The 21671-nt window shown below is 42.5% G+C and overlaps 1 protein-coding gene across 1 annotated transcript in view; it reads right to left on the bottom strand.

Moving 5' to 3' along the window:
• The window catches only part of LOC118787205 (kelch-like protein 29), a 109714-nt gene that overhangs the window by 22193 nt on the left and 65850 nt on the right, over nt 1-21671 (bottom strand). The window contains exons 6-9 of the mRNA XM_036542679.1: nt 20033-20171; nt 13264-13460; nt 10287-10546; nt 3915-4113 (exon numbers count right to left, since the gene is read on the bottom strand). Coding sequence (XP_036398572.1) covers nt 3915-4113; nt 10287-10546; nt 13264-13460; nt 20033-20171 — 795 coding nt within the window. The remainder of the gene's footprint in view (nt 1-3914; nt 4114-10286; nt 10547-13263; nt 13461-20032; nt 20172-21671) is intronic.

A 21671-nucleotide genomic window follows, 5' to 3' on the forward strand; every position in this document is an offset into this window, starting at 1 on the left:
GAGTACTGACGCTAAATGGACGCAATCCTCCAAATATACTTGCACGCAGCAATGGCTATTTTCTGCACTACAAGTCTCACAGAGCACACCGCAGGGGAATGGGCACCAATTAGAGGACAGGCACTACTCTACTGATGTCATCCTGGCAACTCATGGACTCCTGACAAAGTGCAGGGTGTCTGAGAGCAGTGGGACAAGGAAAAAAGTGGCTGAATTAACTACCCCTAAAATTGGCAAAATGAAAGCCAATCTATTCCACTGCTGTGGGCCTCCGGTCATTGTCAGAGCTCAAGATGAACGCCTTGCTGACTGAGGCCCCTCTACCTCCTCCTTGAGTCTTTGGGTTTCTCACTATTTGCATCTCCTCTTTGAGTCTCTGACTCTCTAGGTCTCTCTCGGTCTATAGCCTCTCCCAGTGTGGGTGATTTGGGATACCCAACCTGAAATCCAGCTAAGTGCGGTGCCCTTCTGAATTCAGATACAATGCAGCCAATGGAAACATACTTCTGGGTCTATCTGAAAGAATGACCAAGAATTACTGCCACCAGGCAGACTGCAAACTCAACAGCACCCCCCAAACCCTGATTCTGCTGTGACATCACTGCGACTCTCCCCCAACTGTATAACTGTAGTAGGTGGACACACAAAATATATTTAAATGACAAATAATATAGTTTAAGTAATTTGCATATAAAGTTCAAGTATAGCCCTGTCCTTCACTAATTAACTAGTTAATTGTCCACTCATTCCACAAGCATCCACACATCATGTTGTCCTGTTGCAATCAGGGAACCCCCCCACCCCCCCCTACCATTTAGCTCACTGGTCAGATATTACACTGTGTCTCTGCCTACTATGAGAACAGCCACACCACAAACACATGCGAATACTTCTGAGTGAAAAAAAAAGAAACTTGTGCAGTTTAGCTTAAGGTCTAGATATTGGTCAATGCAGTGATGAAGGATACACACAGACACAGACACACATACAGATGAGTTTGAAAGCTAAATGTATGCGGCACACTGCTTGCTCTGCCCTCTGTGATAACAGACCTATTGATGTTAAACTGCTAGCTCTAGGAGTAATGGGCAGAAATGGCATGAGATCTCCATGAAAGACGGTGTGCGCAAGCTTGCAAGAAAAGCGCATAAAGGTTAGCAACACACTCGACAATCCATTGCCTGGGATGTAACACTGACGTCTCCCTCTCTTTCAAAGTAAAGGAGGTTCGCACCCTCCAGTTCAAGCTCTTTCCTGGTGTTTCTACCAGCGGGCATCCCTGCTGTGCCCGCTGTTTGCAGAGAAGAGAAAAATTCATATCTGTCAACATTTCAGCTTCAGAGTGTCTAAGCAGGACACTTCACGGTACATTTCAAAGGAGGACACGGGCTGAGTGTGAGCTCACTAAAAGTGTGTGTGTTCAACTTCACAGAGTGTGAGCAGCTGATTGATTAAATAGGGAGAAACTGAATGCAATAACCTTGCACACCAAGCAGGTTACTTACTTCAGTTAACTTTGTGGTGAACACCTGACCCAGATCAAACACTATTGCTATCTAGCCATCTTAAAAAAGAAAAGGAACAATCGGAAAGCAAAACCTTTGAAGGCCAAGATATTGAACACACAATAGCTTACAAATACCAAGGAATTTGATTCAATGAGCATCTAAATAATTTTGCTAAGATATTTAAATTAAAATTAGAATAGAATTTTAAATAAATGTTTTTTGCTTCCTGCAAGAAAAGTGTTAGTTCACGCTACAACTATACTGATGCTTGTATTGCCATGTCTGTCTTGCAAGAGATTTTAATCTCAATGAGACTAACCTGGTTAAATAAAGAGCAAATAAAATGAAACATTTAGAAAAAGTAACATGGCCCCATTTCTTGAAGAGTATCTACAATTTAACAACCAGACATTTTTCATTCACTGTGCTTTTACTGTTGCACATTTACGGTCTATGCAGAAAATTTTGTTTAATAATTCTCTTCATTCTTCCAGGGAGATTAAGCCCAACTGAAAAAACAAGCTGTTTGTGTTTAGCTCATGATATATTTTTATGGGTGATAATTAAAACCCATTTCATTGAGAACAGTGATGGCAGGAAAAGTCTGAACAGCAAAAAAAAAAAAAAAAAAAAAAAAAGCAATTTACTTTACAAGAGACATAAAGTCATTTCCAGTGAGGGCATAATTTAACACAAGCAAACAAAGACACATTAGAAAACTGGCACAGACCGGAGATTGCAGCTTATCTTACCTCTACCTGCCTGCACCGAAACTACACCTTTCTGGAAAATGTCAGCGTATTTTAGAGAAGGGGACCAAGCGGTAGCCATCCAGGTACGTTAGTGACAGTCTTGTGGGGTGAGGCTTACAGTAAAATAACAATGAGGTTCATTAGCATCAGACTCATACTATAATAATATATGGAAATATATTCAAATTGCACAATGCGTCTATTAATATGCAGACAGTGGTGAGATGAAATGCTGGAAGCTGCATTAAGGCTGTCAGATGGAGACAGGTGAGGTCCGGAGGTGTAGGCTCGTGTTTCTGTCATGGACACCCCAACAATAAATATAAAATGCCTTCATACATAATAAGTGTAGTGTTAAATATCTATTCCACCCGCATACTCATCATTTTCACAACACTGGTGAACAGACATGAAAGAATAAAACATATAGACGTCTACTGGTGGGAAATTAACATGCGTGACAATAGGGGGTCTCTCATCCAATGAGTACTCATTAATGCAACACCGTCATCTTTAAACTTCAGTTTGGCCTCAGCTGATAGCTGATAACAGGGATTTAAACACATGACTTTATGGATTATGAGTGGAGATGGAACGGCAGTCCCGTTTTAACAGGCAAAGTCTGCTCCCGGTGTAAAAACATGTAAAAAAGCCTTTTAATTAGGTGTACTAACCAAAATGCAACTTTTTCCAACTGTAAATTTCAGTAAATCTACTCTGAAAACTAATGTCTAACCATGGCACATTTTGGTTTCCTCATTTTTCCTTCTTGCATATTTTTTCTTTGTCAGCTAGCTAGTGTAAGCAACACTCCTTCCTATTATTCTCAAAAAGGGGAAAAAAACTCATGTAATTCATGCACTGAGCCAAAATGTAATCACTGGTGGCTTCAGAACAAGCATTAAAATCCGCTAAAAAGCTCTGGAAGGCACCATGGTCTATTATTAAGTTAACTTCTTGCACACTATACAGCCATCATCTGACTCAAGCTGAAGGATGCTGACCTAGCCATGGCAGACAGTCTTTATCAGGTCTGACACACATTCATTCAGTCTAGCTGGATGGAAGTTTCACTCTGAAATGGCCATGTTAAGATGACTACAGCAGTCTTGTACTGAAAATGTACTAAAAATAACCAATTTTCTTCCCCCATTTTTAGTTTGTGTATTTTCAGGAGAACTGGTGTGTCAGAGTTTCTTGTGGATATTGCTTTGAATAATTACCTCAAGCTGCACTATGGACATTTGACATTTGGAGTTTTTGGATGTTGCCAATTAGCATCCTTCTGATGCATGGGATGTTGCTGGTTGTTACAGATTTAGACATTTACAGGAAAAACTGCTTGTTAGATATTGCATTACTGTTCCATTTAGCAAGATATATGGGAGCAATTAACAAATGTCACCCCTCATAAGCTATGTGGCTATGTGGCTATGTGCTTACTTTTAGTTAATATTGACATTTTGAATAAAAAAAGTTAAACTGTGAAGTAAATTTGAATGCAGCAAATTTATGTACTAATTAAAAAGAGTAAATGCAGTTATGTTTAGTAAAATGCTTTGATCCAACAGTTTACAGTACTTCAGTACTGTAATACTACAAGGTCTCTTTGCACACTGGAAGCAGGTGTACGGGTGTGGTGTTAAGGAGGTACCTGCAGACAGCCTGGGCCGGGTTCGAGGCGTCTGCATCTCCTGTCGCGCGTGTGGCAGCATGTGGTAACGCTTGGCCTCGTTGACCAGGTCCCTGCAGGCCTCTGAAGACTTGATCAGCTCCTCGTTATCCACCACGTTCAGCAGGTAACTGGGGTGGATGAAGGGCAGCCGAACCACGGCCAACAGCTCCGACACGTGCTGGTGAGAGTAAAAGAGTGAGGCAGAGAGAAGACAAAAGTGAATGTCCCAACTGGTCGCCATGTAAAAAAATAAAATAAAATAGTACATTCGGTACTGATATTTGTCCACCAAACCATTCACTATTTCAGATTCCCACTCCCATTTGTTGTATAAAGCCTATAAGAGGTTGTTTACAACCATCTCCAAAGCCGCAATTACAGAGAAGGATTCTAAAGCTCAACACACTGGTCTGCACTGTGCTCTCACTCACTTTTACCCAGAGGCTTTAGAAAAAAAATCCACCCAATCTGCCACGGCAGTTTAACAAACTTCCGGATCAATTAGATGGTGATTAAAAATGTGTCAACAACGGTCAGCCCTCCCCGGTTGCATGTGGATGGGAGTGATGAAGGAACAGCTCGCTTTACTGGTGAGCTTAGTTGATATTCCATTTCTAAGCACTAGGGAGAGGATGTTGCCAAGACGATTAATGTTGTCACCCGATCGCCGCCTGCTGTGTAGCACCCTCCGTTGGGGCCAGTGCTCACGTCAGGGGGAAGGTGTAAACACTTTTTTCATAAACCCTTACTCTGGCTCTGCATTATGTGAATATATATGGCCAAAAGCATGTGTCAGATGTGTCTTTTCGGTTTGTGGTTGAAGCTGTGCTTGTGAAATGCTTACCCCTTAGGACTGCTTCCACAGTGCCATATTTAGACTGCGAGAGGGTGACCTTATGTGACCTCCGGACAGGTAAAGAGCACAGGGCTGTACCTGGCATTTGAAAAGTTTCTGCTACTGATTTCATACATCTCAGGTTTGGGGACTGGCAGTCTGGCATTTCAACTGCATTCATGGAAACATTTTTAACTATGAATATGGTTTGAGGGGCTCCCAAATAGCTGTCAGTATAGGCACCTGTTGTGAATATCCGCCAAGTTCTACAGTCCAAGACTTCACAAGTCTTTTGCTGTCATTCTCTGATAAATGTCACTTTGGTAAGGGTGACATCAGGGAGATGTCACCTATCCTCTGTTTGTCATTTGTTCTCTTGATGCACTATGTGACTTGTAGTGTGAGCCACTGACACGCGAGTGCATCATGGGATTGCATTTGTCATGCTTCATCACTTCTGCAGAACTACAGAGGAAGTCAGCGGTGAGGTGAGCTTAATGTGCAACCGGCCATTCCCAAGTCAGGTTGAAAAAAGGAGGAAAAAGCATGAAGATAGATTACAGAAATTAGAAGCATTTGACCCTCTTATTACCCCTGCTCCTCCTTTTGACAGCATTGTAAAGGTCTATTGACAGAATTACTCTGAACACTACTCCTCTCCTGGTTCACTGAGCAGAACCATGATAATGTCACTGCATCTGCAAATGGCACAGAAAATGCGTGTGATACAGAGGGTCGGCATTACAGCAAAGCAGTTCCATCATTAGTGAAATAATGGGTAATGTAGACGTAGATATTATTAGGATTTAAAGCATTTCCCATTTATGGTCAGTTCTGATTCTGCATGATTCTGCATAGAAAGTGTGTGCTCGGCTACGTTCTGCATGATGAAAAATATTCCAAACTCATCTCAGCTGCAAACTTTGATATAATTCAGAGCAAATCACACCTAAACCAACATGAAAATTACAATTGCCTACATAGTTATTACTGATATTTGCAAATGCCATTATCCTTACATGGCTCAAATGATACATATCCATTTTCACAGCTCAAATGTGGCTCAAATGTTACATATCCATTTTCACAGCTGTTTCTATACTGAAGTAGTTCAGGATAAGCACCTTGCTCAAAGGTAGAACAGCAGTGGCCCACCTGGGAATAAAACCTGCAATCTTTGAGTTACAAACCCAGCTCTTAAAACACTACACCATGTTGCCACAGCATAATAGTAATTACAGGATTAAAGTTATATTCAAGGTTTCCTGTGCACTAATATAATAGACTTGATTCAGCAGCGCTGGTAGGAGACCCCGCTACTCCTTGCTTCTTTCCTGAGGTGAACCGCATGAGAAATCCCTCCTGTCCTTGACACAAAGCATCGCGGACAGTGTTCCAGACCCAGCCTCGCATCCACTCCGCCTGCTCGTTACGTGCCAAAGTTTCGCTCATTTCCATCCCATCACGGTTCCCATGGCAATCTCAGCTGGCATTTACTCCGGGTTGCTGTCACGCTGTAACCCCGGCGTTCCTGTTGCCGCAGCGATGTTCACAAGCATCTGTCACTGTTCCCTCGTGTCCAACAGAAACAGCGGGACAGAAGACAACGCTATCCGCCCTGCTCTTTTTGGGATAAAGTGAGCATCATCCTGAACAGCATCGTTTGTTTTCAGACACACATCCTGAGCGCTTTTGCCAATTCCAAATGGCAGAAAATCCAGCACCTTGGACGGTAACCTGCCATATGAGCATTGTGAACAGAATTAACTTCCATCCCATCTACGTTGTGCAAGACGGCAAATGGCCCAAATGATTTATTAATGAGTTTAATGATTCCTAATACATCATACTTGCAGCAATGGCCCATGCAGAACGCATAAGGACAATTATTTGGGTTGGCTCCAAAACTCTGAATCTCTCTCATAAAGAGCACACCCATCCCCCCCACAAGAGACAATTCTCTACAGGTTACAACACTCAGTACTAATATTTCATTTCATGGCTGGACATGCTTGCTGCACTTGCGTTATAATGCTGAAAGGAGTGCTGATGAAGCTGGCTCCCCTGGGTGGCACAGCAATGTGGGAAGCACTCATTCCACCAGCCACGCATCACAGCTGATTATGTCAGACAGGACACATCTGCTTATTTTTATTTATTTATTTACTTACCCTTTTTTTGGCGGGGGCAGGGCACTCTTATTATTATAAGCTATTTTAGAAGGGCAGGTTTCTCTCACACACGTACACACACACACACACACACACACACACACACACACACTGAGATTGGCATTTGAGATGAAGACAATAGCAGGACCCACTGTCACACACTCTCACAAACAGTTCCGTTCTGACATGACGAAAGGGCTTCTGGGCATGGGGACAGATGTAGGCAAGGCCAGCTGACCGAATGTGCTCATTAAGCACAGCGAGGGCCAGGAGCTCCAACACCAGGACTGTGTGTGAGACCCTCAAGCATAACCCCATCCCCACTCACCTGGGGCCCTCTAAAACCACCTCAACCACTCTCATTACATTACATTACATTAATTTAACAGACGCTCTTATCCAAAGCGACTTCCAGCACAATAGAACAGAAGTGTATCCTTTCAGGTTGAATGAACAACGGTGTCAGACAAGACTAACAACACTCCCAGACCAGTGAGTGTGAACATAACATTATTCCAAGCCCTACCGCAAGTTACCTTGTGCTAACCTGACTAGACAAGGGAAGCCAAGTACACTACCATATATCAGTCACTCGATCGCAGAATCCAAAACACATCGCAGAACTACACATAAAATAAATAGCGAGTACTACAAATAGCAAGTGTTAGCGAGTAGGGACCGAGGTGGAACCAAGGCTCTAACCTGAGGTCCTCAATTGCTCTTACCCGAGGCTTTCAGGCACCACCCGAACAACTCTCACCCGAGGCCCTCAAACACCATCTAATCCCTTCTTACCCAGAAGGCCCTCAAACACTATCACATGAGCCCTTATCCACAAAGCCCTCAAATGCCCTGAACGAACTATCCTATATAGGGACCTCAAATGCCATATCAAAGGGTCACCCCTTCCCCTCTCATGCACTCAGATCTGCTATTTCCATGCTGCCTCTGCTGGATCTTCCCCCTTCCTTTTCGATATTAACTTCATCTCCACAGCACCAGCCTCCTTGCAATGTCCCACAGCTGCACCCTCCAAACAGGGCCCATATATAGGTCAGACATCCTGGGTTTGCTTGGTTTATTTTGCTTTGGTGCCAGGGATGGGTTTGTGTGAAACATCAACACAGAGCTGTGAAGACCACAGAGCGTGCCCACACCAGGCGACTGCATCATGTGGGCGACAGAAATATCATCCGGACCTCAGTGAGCCTCCATCCCTTCCTCTGTACACTAATAAACAGAAACTGATACCAAGGGAAAGGAAGTGCAGAGCAATAATTTACAATATCAATAATTTATAATCACGGAGGAGAGCAGCCTTCGTTAAGCTTGTTATCACTGATTGCATGCCTCCACAGAACGGACATGATTTCTCTTGATAGCTTGTCTGAATTGGCGTGATTCCTACTTCTATCAACATGAAAATGCTTTGAATAAAAAGGCAACAGATAAACACAATCAAACCATGAAAAAAAATGATTCTGGCAAGGAAACTGATGCTTCAAACCGTCTGGAAAATAGGAAGCGACAGATCCTGAATCTGTGTGCAGTGCTCATTTCCAAAAAAAGGATGTGGTCTGTGATCTTTGAACACTGTACAAATACTGTAACCTGAAAGCAACCTCACTAGATTGGCCCATCTTTGCTTTTGAAGTTCAGACATAGATGATGTCTGTTAAAACAGGGTCTACTCTTCTGCACTGAAATGGGGACTACTGCAGTCTGTGGAAAGATGTTGTTGGCATCTCTGCTCCTCAGGTGCCAAAATTCAAGCTGAGCTCATTTCCTGCTGCATGAAGATCAATTTCCTCTCTAACTGCTTTGTTGCTGCAGTGCACACTGGTCCCATACTGCCCATTGTCTATGAGGACGCGCTGCACCAGATTCCAACAAGGCTGTGTACATCGCGCATGCCAGGGATCACTTGTCAGTTGTCTTATACGACTTGGCTTGTGACGATTTAATAGCCAGGAGGACCTGCACGAAACAGGAACGTCTGTGTACCAGTTACTAAAATAACAATGGAACAAAGCATGCTGGGACAGGAGTGTAGAGCAGTGCTCCCACAACTGGGGTTGCAACCAGATGGTTGTGAGTTCCAATCCCAAGCGGAGCAATGTTCTTGCATCCTTGAGTAAGTTGCTTAACCTGAATTGTTTCAGTAAAATATAAAAAGACAACTTGTAAGCTATGTAGGTCACCTTGGACAGTACGCAATGTAATGCTTCAGCTGCTTCATTGAACTGAGTCTGCCGAAAGTTAAAAAGGGGCGGCTGGTTAAAGTGTTCACACACATTACAGAAATGATTAATTCCATAAACTTTCAGACATTGATTCATCTTCTAATCATGAATATAAGTCCTCAGAAGCAGAAATGAAGCACTTTGCAGCTACGCTGAAAGAGACCGGAGATGCACAGCGGATTTGCAGTTTGGTGATTAATTGGAGGGTAAAATATTTCCTTTCATCTAGTCACTGTCTCAGATTCTCCCCAGCAGCAGTAATGCCATTCTCTCCTCATGCTAGTTTTGTCACCCTCATATTCATCCTCTTCAGTAGAGCGTGTCTCAGACAGATTCCTCATACTTGTTCTCTTAAAAAGACAGAATCTCAGACAGATTCCTCATACTTGTCCTCTTAAAAGGACAGAATCTCAGACACATTGCTCATACTTGTCCTCTTTGGAGGACGGAATCTCAGAGACACATTCACCCTCTTCGGAAAAGCACGTCTCATCAGATTCCTATTATTTCAGCTGCAGGATTTAATAGTGATTCCTGCTATAAAACAGCAAGTTGTTGCATTTAAACACTGTTTTATTACTGAGCCCTGGTGTGAAAAAGGTCCTGTGTCTAAGACAACCTGCTGCTATGACAGACACAGTCATTTCTTCACTGTAATGAAACAGTGTTCAGCGTAGGGGCATAATGATCAGTGCAGTGATACAGTGTTCTGGTGCTATAATTTAGAGTACAGTGTATATGTTTGCAAAGGGAAAAGACAGTGCATTGATCAAATGTCAAAGCTGTATTCTCACTGACAGCAAACTGATCAAGGTGTAAACCAATATAAAGGTCAATACGAAAGACTGATTCTTTTCTTTATTTTCTTTCCATCTTTTCAAGATCATGACAAAGAAGCCATAAATAGATGATTTCACAGAGGTAAGACACCGTAATGTATTGCACTATTTAGATAACAGGATCACCCTTTACCCTATCTCTCACTTCAGTTAATTGCTTCAGTAATGGCTTTTAAACTTGGATATATGCACATACAAAAACCATAAGTCGGCTAAGTAAACTGGTGTACCTGAAGCAAACAGCTGTTACAACTCTTACTCACCTGGCCTCTGCAGACAGGATCTTTCTTGATCCACTTGATGACGGTCTCGTACACCAGCTCCTCGGCCTTGGTGTTGAGGCTGTCGTTGGACAGGTAGCTGATGAAGTCGTCCTTGGAGATGCTGAGGATCTCGTCCTGGCTGGCCACCTCAGGGAAGTTCTGCAGGGCGAAGGCTTTGGCCATGCTGTGGAGCTCTGTACACTGCATAGCCTCTGCCATGGCCAGCACCCCCAGGCAGTTACTGGCTGTCAGCTGTTTCTCTAAACAACACAGGGAACAGACACATCCATGAAACATCATGGTGTGGAGGGTGTGTGATAGTGCCTGCGTCTTAAAGTGCATGAGTGTGAATGTGTGAATGTGTATGAGTGACCATGGCGACACACACCGCGCGTGTGTATGAGTGTGCAAGTGTGCACTTGTGAGTGTGAGTGTGTGTGTATGCATGTGAGTGCCCTGCACATGTATGTGTATGTGTGTGTGTGTGTGTGTGTGTGTGTGTGTGTGTGTGTGTGTGTGCAGGCTGAGGCAGCACAGAAAAACTGGAGACATGTGGCTGTGGTCAGCTGCGACAGACAGACATAACACAAATATAAAGACGTCTGTGTAATGACTAGATGGAAAAACAGCTTTGTTTTGATCTACTTTACTTTGGAGAAACTAATATGCACAAGAGAAGAAAAAACAAACTGGCAAATTAAGAATTCAATCCACAGCCAAAGTGGAACATTATCCTTTCTAAAATTCAACAAGATTAAAGATGATTTTTTGCAACATTCTGTTGGAAACTAATATGCCTTTCTGGAGCAACAGCATCATCAAATTGAGAATGAATGGGTTTATCAATGGTGCTCTGAGTTTGGACACATCTGCTTCAGGAATTATTGGCAAACTTTCACTGTAAGCATTCATGATTTCGGTCTTCCGCAATGTGAATCTGCTGCCCCTTCCCCTGTCTGCGTGACACTGGCACGCTTCGGCAGGGCTGCTTCACGCTGTCAGGGATGACTGCAGATTGTGCCCTGTGACTCACTCAGAGAGAGAGAGAAAAGGCTTCTCCCTCCGCTCGGGGACTGTAAGCTGCAGGTCACTGAGTGGATCCAGAGGAGGAGCCTCACTCCAGACCCAGACGCTTGCAGAGCTTGTCCTAGTGCAGCTGAGGGCATTATTTCTCATGTGCTGTACTCGCTTAGTCACTCCTGCCACGTATCTTTCATCTTCCGATGGGAAAGTACATGATTCATTTCCAGGAACAGAAGGAAGGTTTCATGCGTTTGTACGCATTCGTTGAGTTGTATTGCTGCGGCCGCCATAACTGACAGTAATAGGATGGCTTTTTCCTTTCTTTGCAGCAGAGACGGTGTTCATTTCACAGCCACTTCCAGAGATTGTGGCGTATGTACGCTATTCATTTTGATGCGTATAAGGCAGTATGTGATTTGTTTTTATGAATGTAAGGATTCGTTTTCATGTTTCATACTTACATTCTTGCTTGAAAAAAAGCTTTCCATCTGTTTTTCTCTTTTAAGAGGATTTTTTAAATCGGTTATATGCAAGTTAGAGCCTGTGGCAGGGACCAGCATGCTAGGTGGTGATTGCGTAAGAACGTAACAACATTGGCCAATGGCTGTTAATTTCCCCCTGCTGAGTGGTAAGGTAAAAGGGTAAAATCCATTTTTAAAAAGTGTCTCTACGCAGCAGAGTTTCATTAAACTGGGAAACACTGAGGACCCATTTTGGTCAGAAATGCAGGCAGTGGCCTGATGAAGGCAAGGAGCCACACCTCAGTTGATTAATGATTCACTTCTGATGTGCGTGCCTGTCTGTGGCCCAGCAGCAGTGCTATTCCTGTGGCCAGCGCTGTCTGTGGAATCTATGGTTGTGCTGTTGGTGAGGGTGGTGCTGTCCATGGTTCTACAGTGGTCCTGTTCCGGTGCCGTCTGTGTGGTTGGTGCTGCCTGTGGTCCTACTGCACTTGGCTGGCGCTGTCCGTGGTGCTGTAGCTTTTCTGTTCTGATGAGGCTCACGGGGTGCTCAGCTGGGGTTGGGCCCTGAAACAGCCCAGCAGTTAAGGCACTGGCTGTGTCATCAATTGATGTGATTGGGAGGCCACAGCCAGGGGAGATAGGAGTTGGTATGTTGGCCAGGGCTTCCTCGTTTCACTGCTCTCGAGCACACTGCAATTCATCAGGTGCTTGCCAGTCAGTCAGATGATGTCAGCGGAGAAGCACTAACCTCCAAAGAAAGCCCACTATAATGTGGCCCGCTGTGAGACCGCTACTGCATATAATTGGCCATTCCATACAGGTGCATAAGGAGTAAAATGAATATTGATGAATACTGATGCAATAACTATATATCATCTGCAGTGAGAAGCACAGAAGCTGTTTGCCTTGTGGGGTTATTAGTGCATGTGGAAGGACACTGGAACCTGGTTTCACATACTCTAAGTATTTGCGTTTTGCATTCTCTCCATTAATGTGAGCTGTGCCTGACTGACTTTGACAGAAGCTTGTGTTGAGGAAGGCGTGGGACTGCAATATGAACGTGTGGCCCTAGAGGGAGAGATGTCCTTTCAGACCCACTCAAGCATAATCAATGCCACACCCTAGGGGTGGACATATGACGGCAGCTACATTCAGAAAAGAGCCACACTCACTTATTTATTTATATATGAAGAAGAAGCTACAAGATTTCAACGTTATGGCATACTGCCTTTGTCAGTAAAACTGTTATTCTGTTGGCAACCTTGACACACCTAACTCTAAAAAATCTCCACAGAAGTACAAGCTAATGAGAGAGAACAGCTAATAAGTGTGCCTATTTTCAGAGTTCACAAAAATTGCAAAAAAAAAAAAAACAGTTCAGCATCCTTCACTGAACTGAATTTAGTGACAAAGAACAAAAAAGTGAGAAAAGGAAAGAGAGAGAGAGGGGGGAGGGGATCCAGAGGTGATCTGTACCTTTGAGGGCCTACCTAGGAAAGACACACAGACTTTGCAGAAGGTATTGAACTGGAACTTGTTGGCGGCCTCCAGGAGCGTCTTGGCGTTGGCTGAGTCGATGATGAGCGAGCCTGTGTAGACAAACTCCAGCAGCAGCTCCAGGACGTCCGCTCTGATGTTTGTCATGGAGAGCTGAAGCTTCTCTCCCGCCCGCCTCTCCCCAGACGACCTGGCGACAGCAGAGATCCGGGTCAGACACCCCCGTCGCTCCCGTCATACCAGAAACAGAGAGGAAGAAAAAACCACCTGCGCTCACAGACGCCCTGAATGCCACCCAGCGTCCCTTTGGAACTGGGGGGGCTACAAACACTGAGTGTGAAAACAGGCCGCATCTGAAAGGAAATCTCTAAATGAGAGCTCGGGGAAGCCTGCCTATGAGTGCAGGGCGTTATCTTGGAAATAAACAATGTGAGAAAGAAAATGCTCCACATAACCATAGATCTATAAATAAAAAAGCAGAGGAACGTGCAGTATATATATGGCCATGGTATCTAAGCTTATGTGACACATTTGGTCACAGCTTATCCCTGCATGGCTATTTCCCCATATCACTGTTAATACATTAATACTCCTTCAAGCTGACAGCCAGGCGGAAGGGACCTGTACAGAAATATTTAGTAGGACTATGCTGGAATCTGAACCAACAACTTCCCTGTTCCTGAGGGGAGACCCTACCCTCATAACCACATATGTCTCTACACAGGGAGGTGTCGTAGTTATAGTGGTTTGAGAGGCAGACTTAAATCCAGAAAGCTGCAGGTTCAAATCTGAAGTACTGATCTTGCATGGCTTCTGTAAATACGCATAAATTTATAAATGAATAAATGGCTCACGTGCACGTAACGCAAGCTACGCATATCGCAATATAATTAATAATGGTCATATAATAATTAATGATGAATTTAATAATAAATAATACAGTAATGATAATTATAATAGCAGAGCACATGAACCTGGGAGCAGGAGCTGGACAGGACAGGACATACTGCTGTGTGAGCAGTAATTCGGTGTCTACCCATCCATGATGAAGAATATGTGCAGTGTTTCAGCAGTGACTTTCCTCGGTATCCATACAGCCATACCCAGCCGCTGCATCATTTTAGCTGTGCTTATCAACAGAGGCTCATTTCACACAGATAATGAGGCTGGAGCTCGTTCTCAAAAATGAGCGTCATGCCCCCGCCATCCCGATCACATTGCACCGACTGGTGTGAAATGAGTGAGTCTTAGTCTTAGGAATGAGGGTGCCGTAAGGTGGCTCAGTATCAGGTGAAACACACATCCTGCGCTGTGTGTTGAAACACAACATGAACTAATACATGTGTTTTTAGCCAGCTGGAAGTATGACAGCTTGATATTTCTTTAAGTATTTGGTGGTTTTACAAATTTTTCAATTGCATTGATTTAAAACCCCATCGAGCAGCTGTATAAACAAACAGATACAACAGCTGGGACAGACAGACAGACAGACAGATGGCCAGAGCGTGGCAGGGCGGGGCGGGGTGGAGCAGGGTGGGGAGGGGAGGGGCAGGTCTGCCACAGGAGGCCAGCAGCCATTCTTCAGAGGTTTCCATGAGTGGGACCGAGGTCTTTTCTACAAGAGATTCCCTGAACAGAGCACATGTGCCCCAAGGCCCGCGTGTGAACACACGTTAGTCATAGAGGCCTGGGAAAGGCAAGAGTACACAGCATGTAGGTAGAGATCTCTGGAAGTGGCTGTGAAATAAACACTGTCTCTCCTGAAAAGAAAGGAAAAAAAGCCAGTTTATTACTGTCAGTTATGGCGGCCGCAGCAATACGACTAAGAAAAACGAATTAAAAAAAGGAAGCTGGGATTAAGTGGTGCAGGAAGAGGTGCAGGAGAAAGAAAGCGGCAAAAAAACAACAACAAAAAAAGGCAAAGTAAGTCAGCACGCTCATCTCCACAGTCAATTAATGGAACCTGCATAGAGTGGAGCAGCAATTGGTTTTGTCTGAGCACTCGTGTTGTGGAAATTGCTTTCTGGCTTTTGAGAGAGGTGCACATTTATTTTGCAGTTGATTGCTGAGTTGCTCTTAAAGTAATGTTATATATATATATATATATGTTCAAAATCTTCCTCATTTTATCTGCCCAAATCATCACCATTATTTAAATTAGACTGACAAGAGGAAGGAAAGTGACCTTGAAGGACAAATTTCTGATTATCCTTAAATGGTTTGACTTTAAATTTCCATCCACCTTTTCTTAGATAAATACTATATGGATTTTACAGTGTTTAATCTGTAGCTAAGACTGTGTTCCCTTTAGAGTCCAAATAGCTTTCTGCATTGAAAACACTGACTGAGAGGGGCTCCTATATGGGGAAAAAATGGAAAGAAATTTTTGTATTGAAAATCTAATGTGAAACATCAATACTGTACAGCTGACTGGCTATGTATCTATAGAAGCAAGACCTCTCTAACAGCAAGCTTGGGTGAATACCCATTCATTCATACATGCCCACACACACCCACAAACACACACACCTATATGCAGAACACCCTGGGGACCGCACTATGTCTGTAACAGACTATAGAAGCAACGGCCTTAAAGGAAGGAAGGTCAGGAATGGTCTGAATGTTGCAGGTGAAAAATGTGGTTCTTAGAGGAAAAGAGCAGTGCTGTTCTTCTAGAATAAAATTCCTGAAAACTGGCCCTGCGTGACAAAAGAGCTGAAAGTGTAGGAAGTTCACATTACACAGATGCTGCCTGTGGTAATTACACCTGAGACAGCACTTAACATACAAATGCAGCATCTAGATCCTAAAGAGTAGTTACTCAATCTTTCCCCCCCTTTTTTTGATCTCCCTCTCTCTCTCCGTCCCTCCCTCACCATTCATCTCTCGCTCCTGCTTTCTCTCTCTCCACTTCTCTCAGGTCTGTTTACTACAAAACAAAAGCCAAAAGAATGGGAACACATATTGTTCGCACACATTGCGACTGCAGTCATTTTCACATTGTTACTCTAGCAATAATACAATAATAACTTTCATGCAGCTAGTCAACCTCATAAGAATACCTTCCATGTAACTACTCCAGCTTTTAAATAAGTAATTTTCACGTAGCCCTCAATCTCATAAGGGTCATTTTCATGTAGCTACTCTGTCTTCTGAAATGTCTGAAAGGTTGAAAATGTGTCTCTTCAAACACAACGTCTCACGATCATATTACTAACAGTCAACCTTGAGCAAAGATTGGGTACGTTACTCGGAATTCCTGTTATCGATGCATGTTTTCTACTTTCTGGTGAGACAAAAAAAAAAAAATTGTCTGCAGTGTCTAAAATCAATGCGGACAGCTCCTCTGAAACTACAGTCAAACTGGCACCACATTATCCAGCAATTACTCACTACTACTTGAAATCAATACAAAGATCAATATCAATTAAAATCTAACACACTAAACACTATGCTGAAGTCCTGTGGAGCCCTAATGTCATGCTGTAAATCATCCCAATACAGAGAAGGAGGTGAACAGCATCAAGGCAGTGGTGTGGTGTATTGGGGAGGAGCAGTGGTGTGGTGTAGTGGTGCGGAGCAGCAGCGTGGTGAAATGGTGAGGAGCAGCAGTGTCGTATAGCATTAAAGTGGAGCAGTGTGGTGTAATAGTAAGGAGCAGTAGTGTGGTGTAGTGGGGAGGAGCAGCAGTGTGGTGTATTGGTGAGGAGCAACACTGTGGTGTAGGGGTGAGGAGCAGCAGTGTGGTGTATTGGTGAGGAGCAACACTGTGGTGTAGGGGTGAGGAGCAACACTGTGGTGTAGGGGTGAGGAGCAGCAGTGAGGTGTAGTGGTGAGGAGCAACACTGTGGTGTAGGGGTGAGGAGCAGCAGTGTGGTGTAGTGGTGAGGAGCAGCAGTGTGGTGTAGTGGTAAGGATGAGCAGTGTGGTGTAGGGTTGAGGAGCAGCAGTGAGGTATAGTGGTAAGGAGGAGCAGTATGGTACAGTGATACAAGATGGACTTGTAACCCAAAAATTGCTGGTGCAGTTCCTGATACCTTAAAAAATTAAGCTGTAAAAGCTATGAAAGTAACCCTGAATAAGTGCATCTACTAAGCAAAAATGCAACAGATAGATGAAAGGAAATTTCAAGTACAATTCCATGAAGTGGAAAATAAATACAGTTTTTGTTATCAGATAGATACTGACATGTACAGCCTTTCTGAGTTGATGTGGAGCTCTCTCAATATGCACAAAGCTGTCAGACACATTGTTGTCCACAGCAGTAGCACAGGGGTCTTTCTGAGTATCAAAAGCAGAATATGGAGTCAGATAGTGTATACTTAATGCTGTTCTCCTTAAAGACGACCATGGCCCTTTGCCCATAACTCTGTGGAATTGAGAGGAAGAGTACAGCATGAACATTTTCCAACAACGTATCAGTAAAGAATTCAACAGTAAACATTATATGGTGAGGGAAATCATTTCAGTAGGACATGTCTCTGGTGCCCTTGGGAGACAAAACTGTAACTACTACTACCCCCATGGACAGTTTCAATGTTAAAAACCTGCCCACTTTTGAAGACAGAACCTAAAGTTAAAAGGATTCATTGTATGATTGAATGCCACCATTTACCTCCATGTAATATCAAGTTGGAGGGAGCATGGAAGAAATTTCAACTAAGCATTTTTTTTTCAGCAGTAACTTTCCAAACCTGGACTTACAAGCTTACAAGCACCTGGTGGCTGTCAGAGATCCATGATCTCTGATCTTCAGTAATCTTATTAATTAATAGCATTATTAATTGAAGCATGATGACACAGATGACAAAAGGCTATTGGTAACATGGATTCTGTCAGTATCTCATGCACTGCTATGCATTCATGTCCACTGTAAGAGATGTAAAAAAAAAAAAAAACTGCCTGATGGGAAGATGACGTTGAGTTCTAACTGAATTAGCTTTTGTGCTGGTTGCTGGCTGGTTGCGGAGTAGGCCATTTACATTAAAACAGGGTTTCTAAGAGAATGAAACCAAGGAAAAGGGTCTCATAAGCTGAGATTCCATCATAGCAAGGTCACCGATGACATGTCTGACAATAAAGAGCTTTCTGACAGACACAGACTCCAGCACCATTCACCAAAGACATGTGTCTGATACTGCAGCTCTCTAACAGAGCCAGAATAAAGAGGGGCCATATCAGCAGATGGGTATCTCTCAGTGAAAGAATTCCAGAGAAAGAACAGTTCTGTCTAGACAGTGCAAAAAAGGAGGAAAAGTCCTCTGCTGTAATTTTTACTGACGATCCCTAAAGTCACCTGGAACGTTCTGAAAGGATTTGTAGGGTGTGAGCTCCACATAAACGCTCAGCCAGTGCTCTGGGTCGTCCTGTGACAGACAGATAGAGGAACGGGCAGCCACGGGGGACCCATTAAATTAAACTTCATTTATGCTGTGAGGGGCAGGCTACCTCCAACAACGATTCTGCGGCTTTGTATTTTTCACACAGCATGGTGTCACCCTGTGAATCCCCTCTCACCAAACTCCCCGTGTGAAACACTCCACTTTCCAAAATACTTTTTATCTACTGTCAGAATGACTGATTAAAAAAAAACATAATAAATAATGAAATAGTAAAGATCTTTCATTAACCCACTATCTGTTATTATTTAATTATGAATGTCTTGCAAATGTATATTTCTAAAATATGCTTTAGTCCTCCGTGCAGGAACCCTTTGAAAGGTGTTTTCATTATGTGTTACATTATAAACTGACTTAAGTGAACGTGTGGAGAGAAAACAGTAACACTCGTTCTAGATTAGGCTAAATGCAAGGGAGGGGAGGGAGGACTTTAGTCAGGCGTTAATTTGACTTCAAGAGTACCTATCTATTAGGCACGGCTACAGTTTAAGAACATGTTTCCAAATTGATGACATGCCACCTGGTAATTTCTTTTTGCAAATTCAGGGCAACAAGACTGAGAGAAGAATAGACAAAAGCAAGGAAAACAAGCGCTACCATGGAGTTGTATTACGGTATATTGCTTGATTCTCAATTACAGCCAATATCCTCCATCCCACACTATCACAGAATAAGATTAAAATGTATCATTCAGATACAAACAGTATCACATGAGCACAACAACTGATCACCTAAGAGACTAACTGGACAATTTGCTTATGTGCAAGTAGTGTGTAATTATCACACTGTACTGTACCTGTCTGCCATTTCTACCAACATGAGGTGCTATTCTTTACCTATAAGAACCAGAAGTTGTACCTCTTTTTGTGACACTTCATTAAAATAATTATAAATGACTTCTGACAATAGAAGGCATATATACAGTGATACATCAAACTGAAATAAACATTACATTTGCCCAGCAAATGTTGGAAATTTCTTATTATACAATTCAGACCACTAAAAGGAAAGGACTGTGTGGATGTATGATCTTATCAAAGGTTTCTGACATCAGTAACATGTGTCATGAATATATTAGACTTTTTAAAGTTCTGCCATATTAAAAAAAAAACCCAGTCATGGACCTCTTATCTGGCCATTAAAATGAAGTTGGTTCATTTAGTCTATGGAGATAGAGGAGTAAGAAAGAGCAGACCCTTCCAATATTGAAATACATTCACTCAAGCACAAAGCGAATGGCTGCTGGCCCTGTGACAGGAACCTTTTGTCTTCACAAACCTAGAAGAGAGGGGGAGGGAATAAAAGCGACACAAATGCGCCCTACAAAAGAACAGCCCAGATCAACAGCTGGAGGAAGGCAAACCTTTTGACCAGGTCCTTGAAATACAAGCTGCAGGAAGCTAGAACATTTTGGTGGACTTCAAACTCTTTGCCTTCAACAATAATTTTCAGGTCTGTAAACTCTTTCGCTCTGCGTTGCTGGTTCAATTCCTTCAACATCTCTGTAGAACAAAAGAGAGAGAAAGGGCCATATTCCCATTTAGAGACTAAAAACAACACATTGATATGCACACAAAAACCTAATATGAGCAGGCGAATGTGCATTTGTTACTTTAAGCAAGAAACAAATATTAAGAGAAAAGTGCTACATGTCAAAGGGCAAAGAGACAATTTATAATCATAAAGCTGCAAAAGAGATCAAAAGGATGACGGTACAAACAGCTTTCATTGGTTAAACATTCGTACTAGTGTGAGGGCAATGTTGCAACTGAAATTAATGTACAAGTTTTTAATTGCTTCTCTGTTAACACCACAGTAGTATGAATGCAAATGGCAGTTGATAATGATCACGAAATCTGTAGGAATATAACAGTTCAGAAGTGCCAACTGTAGCCTCAGGAAAATTGTAGCAACACTTACAGCAATCCACAAAATTTTGGAATTAATCAAGTTATCATAGATAAGTTGATTTGTTGGGATAACTGTTCTTTCAATGCTTTCTTTGTTTTCTTCTTTCTTCTTTCTATGTTTTCTATTACATTTCTGTTATATTTTTATTGTTTATCTTCAAGAATTTGCACAATGTAACAGATGACACTGACAATAATTTTTTAAAATAGGAGGGGCCAGAGAACAAAGATGTGGATGCAGCATTTATGAAAGCAGGCTTTATTAAAAAAACGATTTTTCTTGATACTATAGGAACATTAATCTAAGTTTTAATGAGGTAATTGAATAAACAAATGATCATTATGTTTGTGCCCTTACCTTGTTCTGCAGAAAGGTTAAAATGTCATGAGACAAAATACAAGACACTGCATTCAATTAACACATTTTCAATTAGACTGGCTCCAGTATTTCAACAAAAACAGCTGCCATGCATAGCTATTTTACTTCTATTGTCAGAATGTACATTAATATAAGGACAGTTGTAATAAAACATAGAACAATAAAAAAATGTGTACATCAAAATGTCAAACTACAAAATTAGATGAACGAAAAAAGGAATGTGACCTTTGGAGTGAGATTTAGTTCCTTGGATCCCTCCTTGCTCTAATTTATGTCCATATTTGAAATCAAGCCAAATTGCCTGCACCAGCAGGGATAGTTAAGCTAAATGGAGACCTAATAATTCTAGAACAGAATCTTATGAGTTCCATCTGACACAGCCTTCGATCCAAAAATGAACCTGAGCTGTGAATTTAGACATGAGGAGTTCTGTACAGAGGAACAGAGCACAAATGTTTGTGGGCTCTACTTTTTGATGACTATTTGCACTTTACCGATGTAGATATAAGTTGAACAAATATCAAATTCATATTTTGATACCATTTTACACAGACAATCTTGACACAGTGCATAATACAATATAACCACAGATGTTTTGAATTCCAAACCTTCCTGACAACAAAAAAAATCACAAAGATCACAACAGCTAACCACTTACACAGGAAAACACTTTCAGTCAGACATCAATCAGAGAAACTAATCTACAAGGTACA

This window comes from Megalops cyprinoides, chromosome 12 (genome assembly GCF_013368585.1).
Source record: "Megalops cyprinoides isolate fMegCyp1 chromosome 12, fMegCyp1.pri, whole genome shotgun sequence".
NCBI classification, from domain to species: Eukaryota; Metazoa; Chordata; class Actinopteri; order Elopiformes; family Megalopidae; genus Megalops; species Megalops cyprinoides.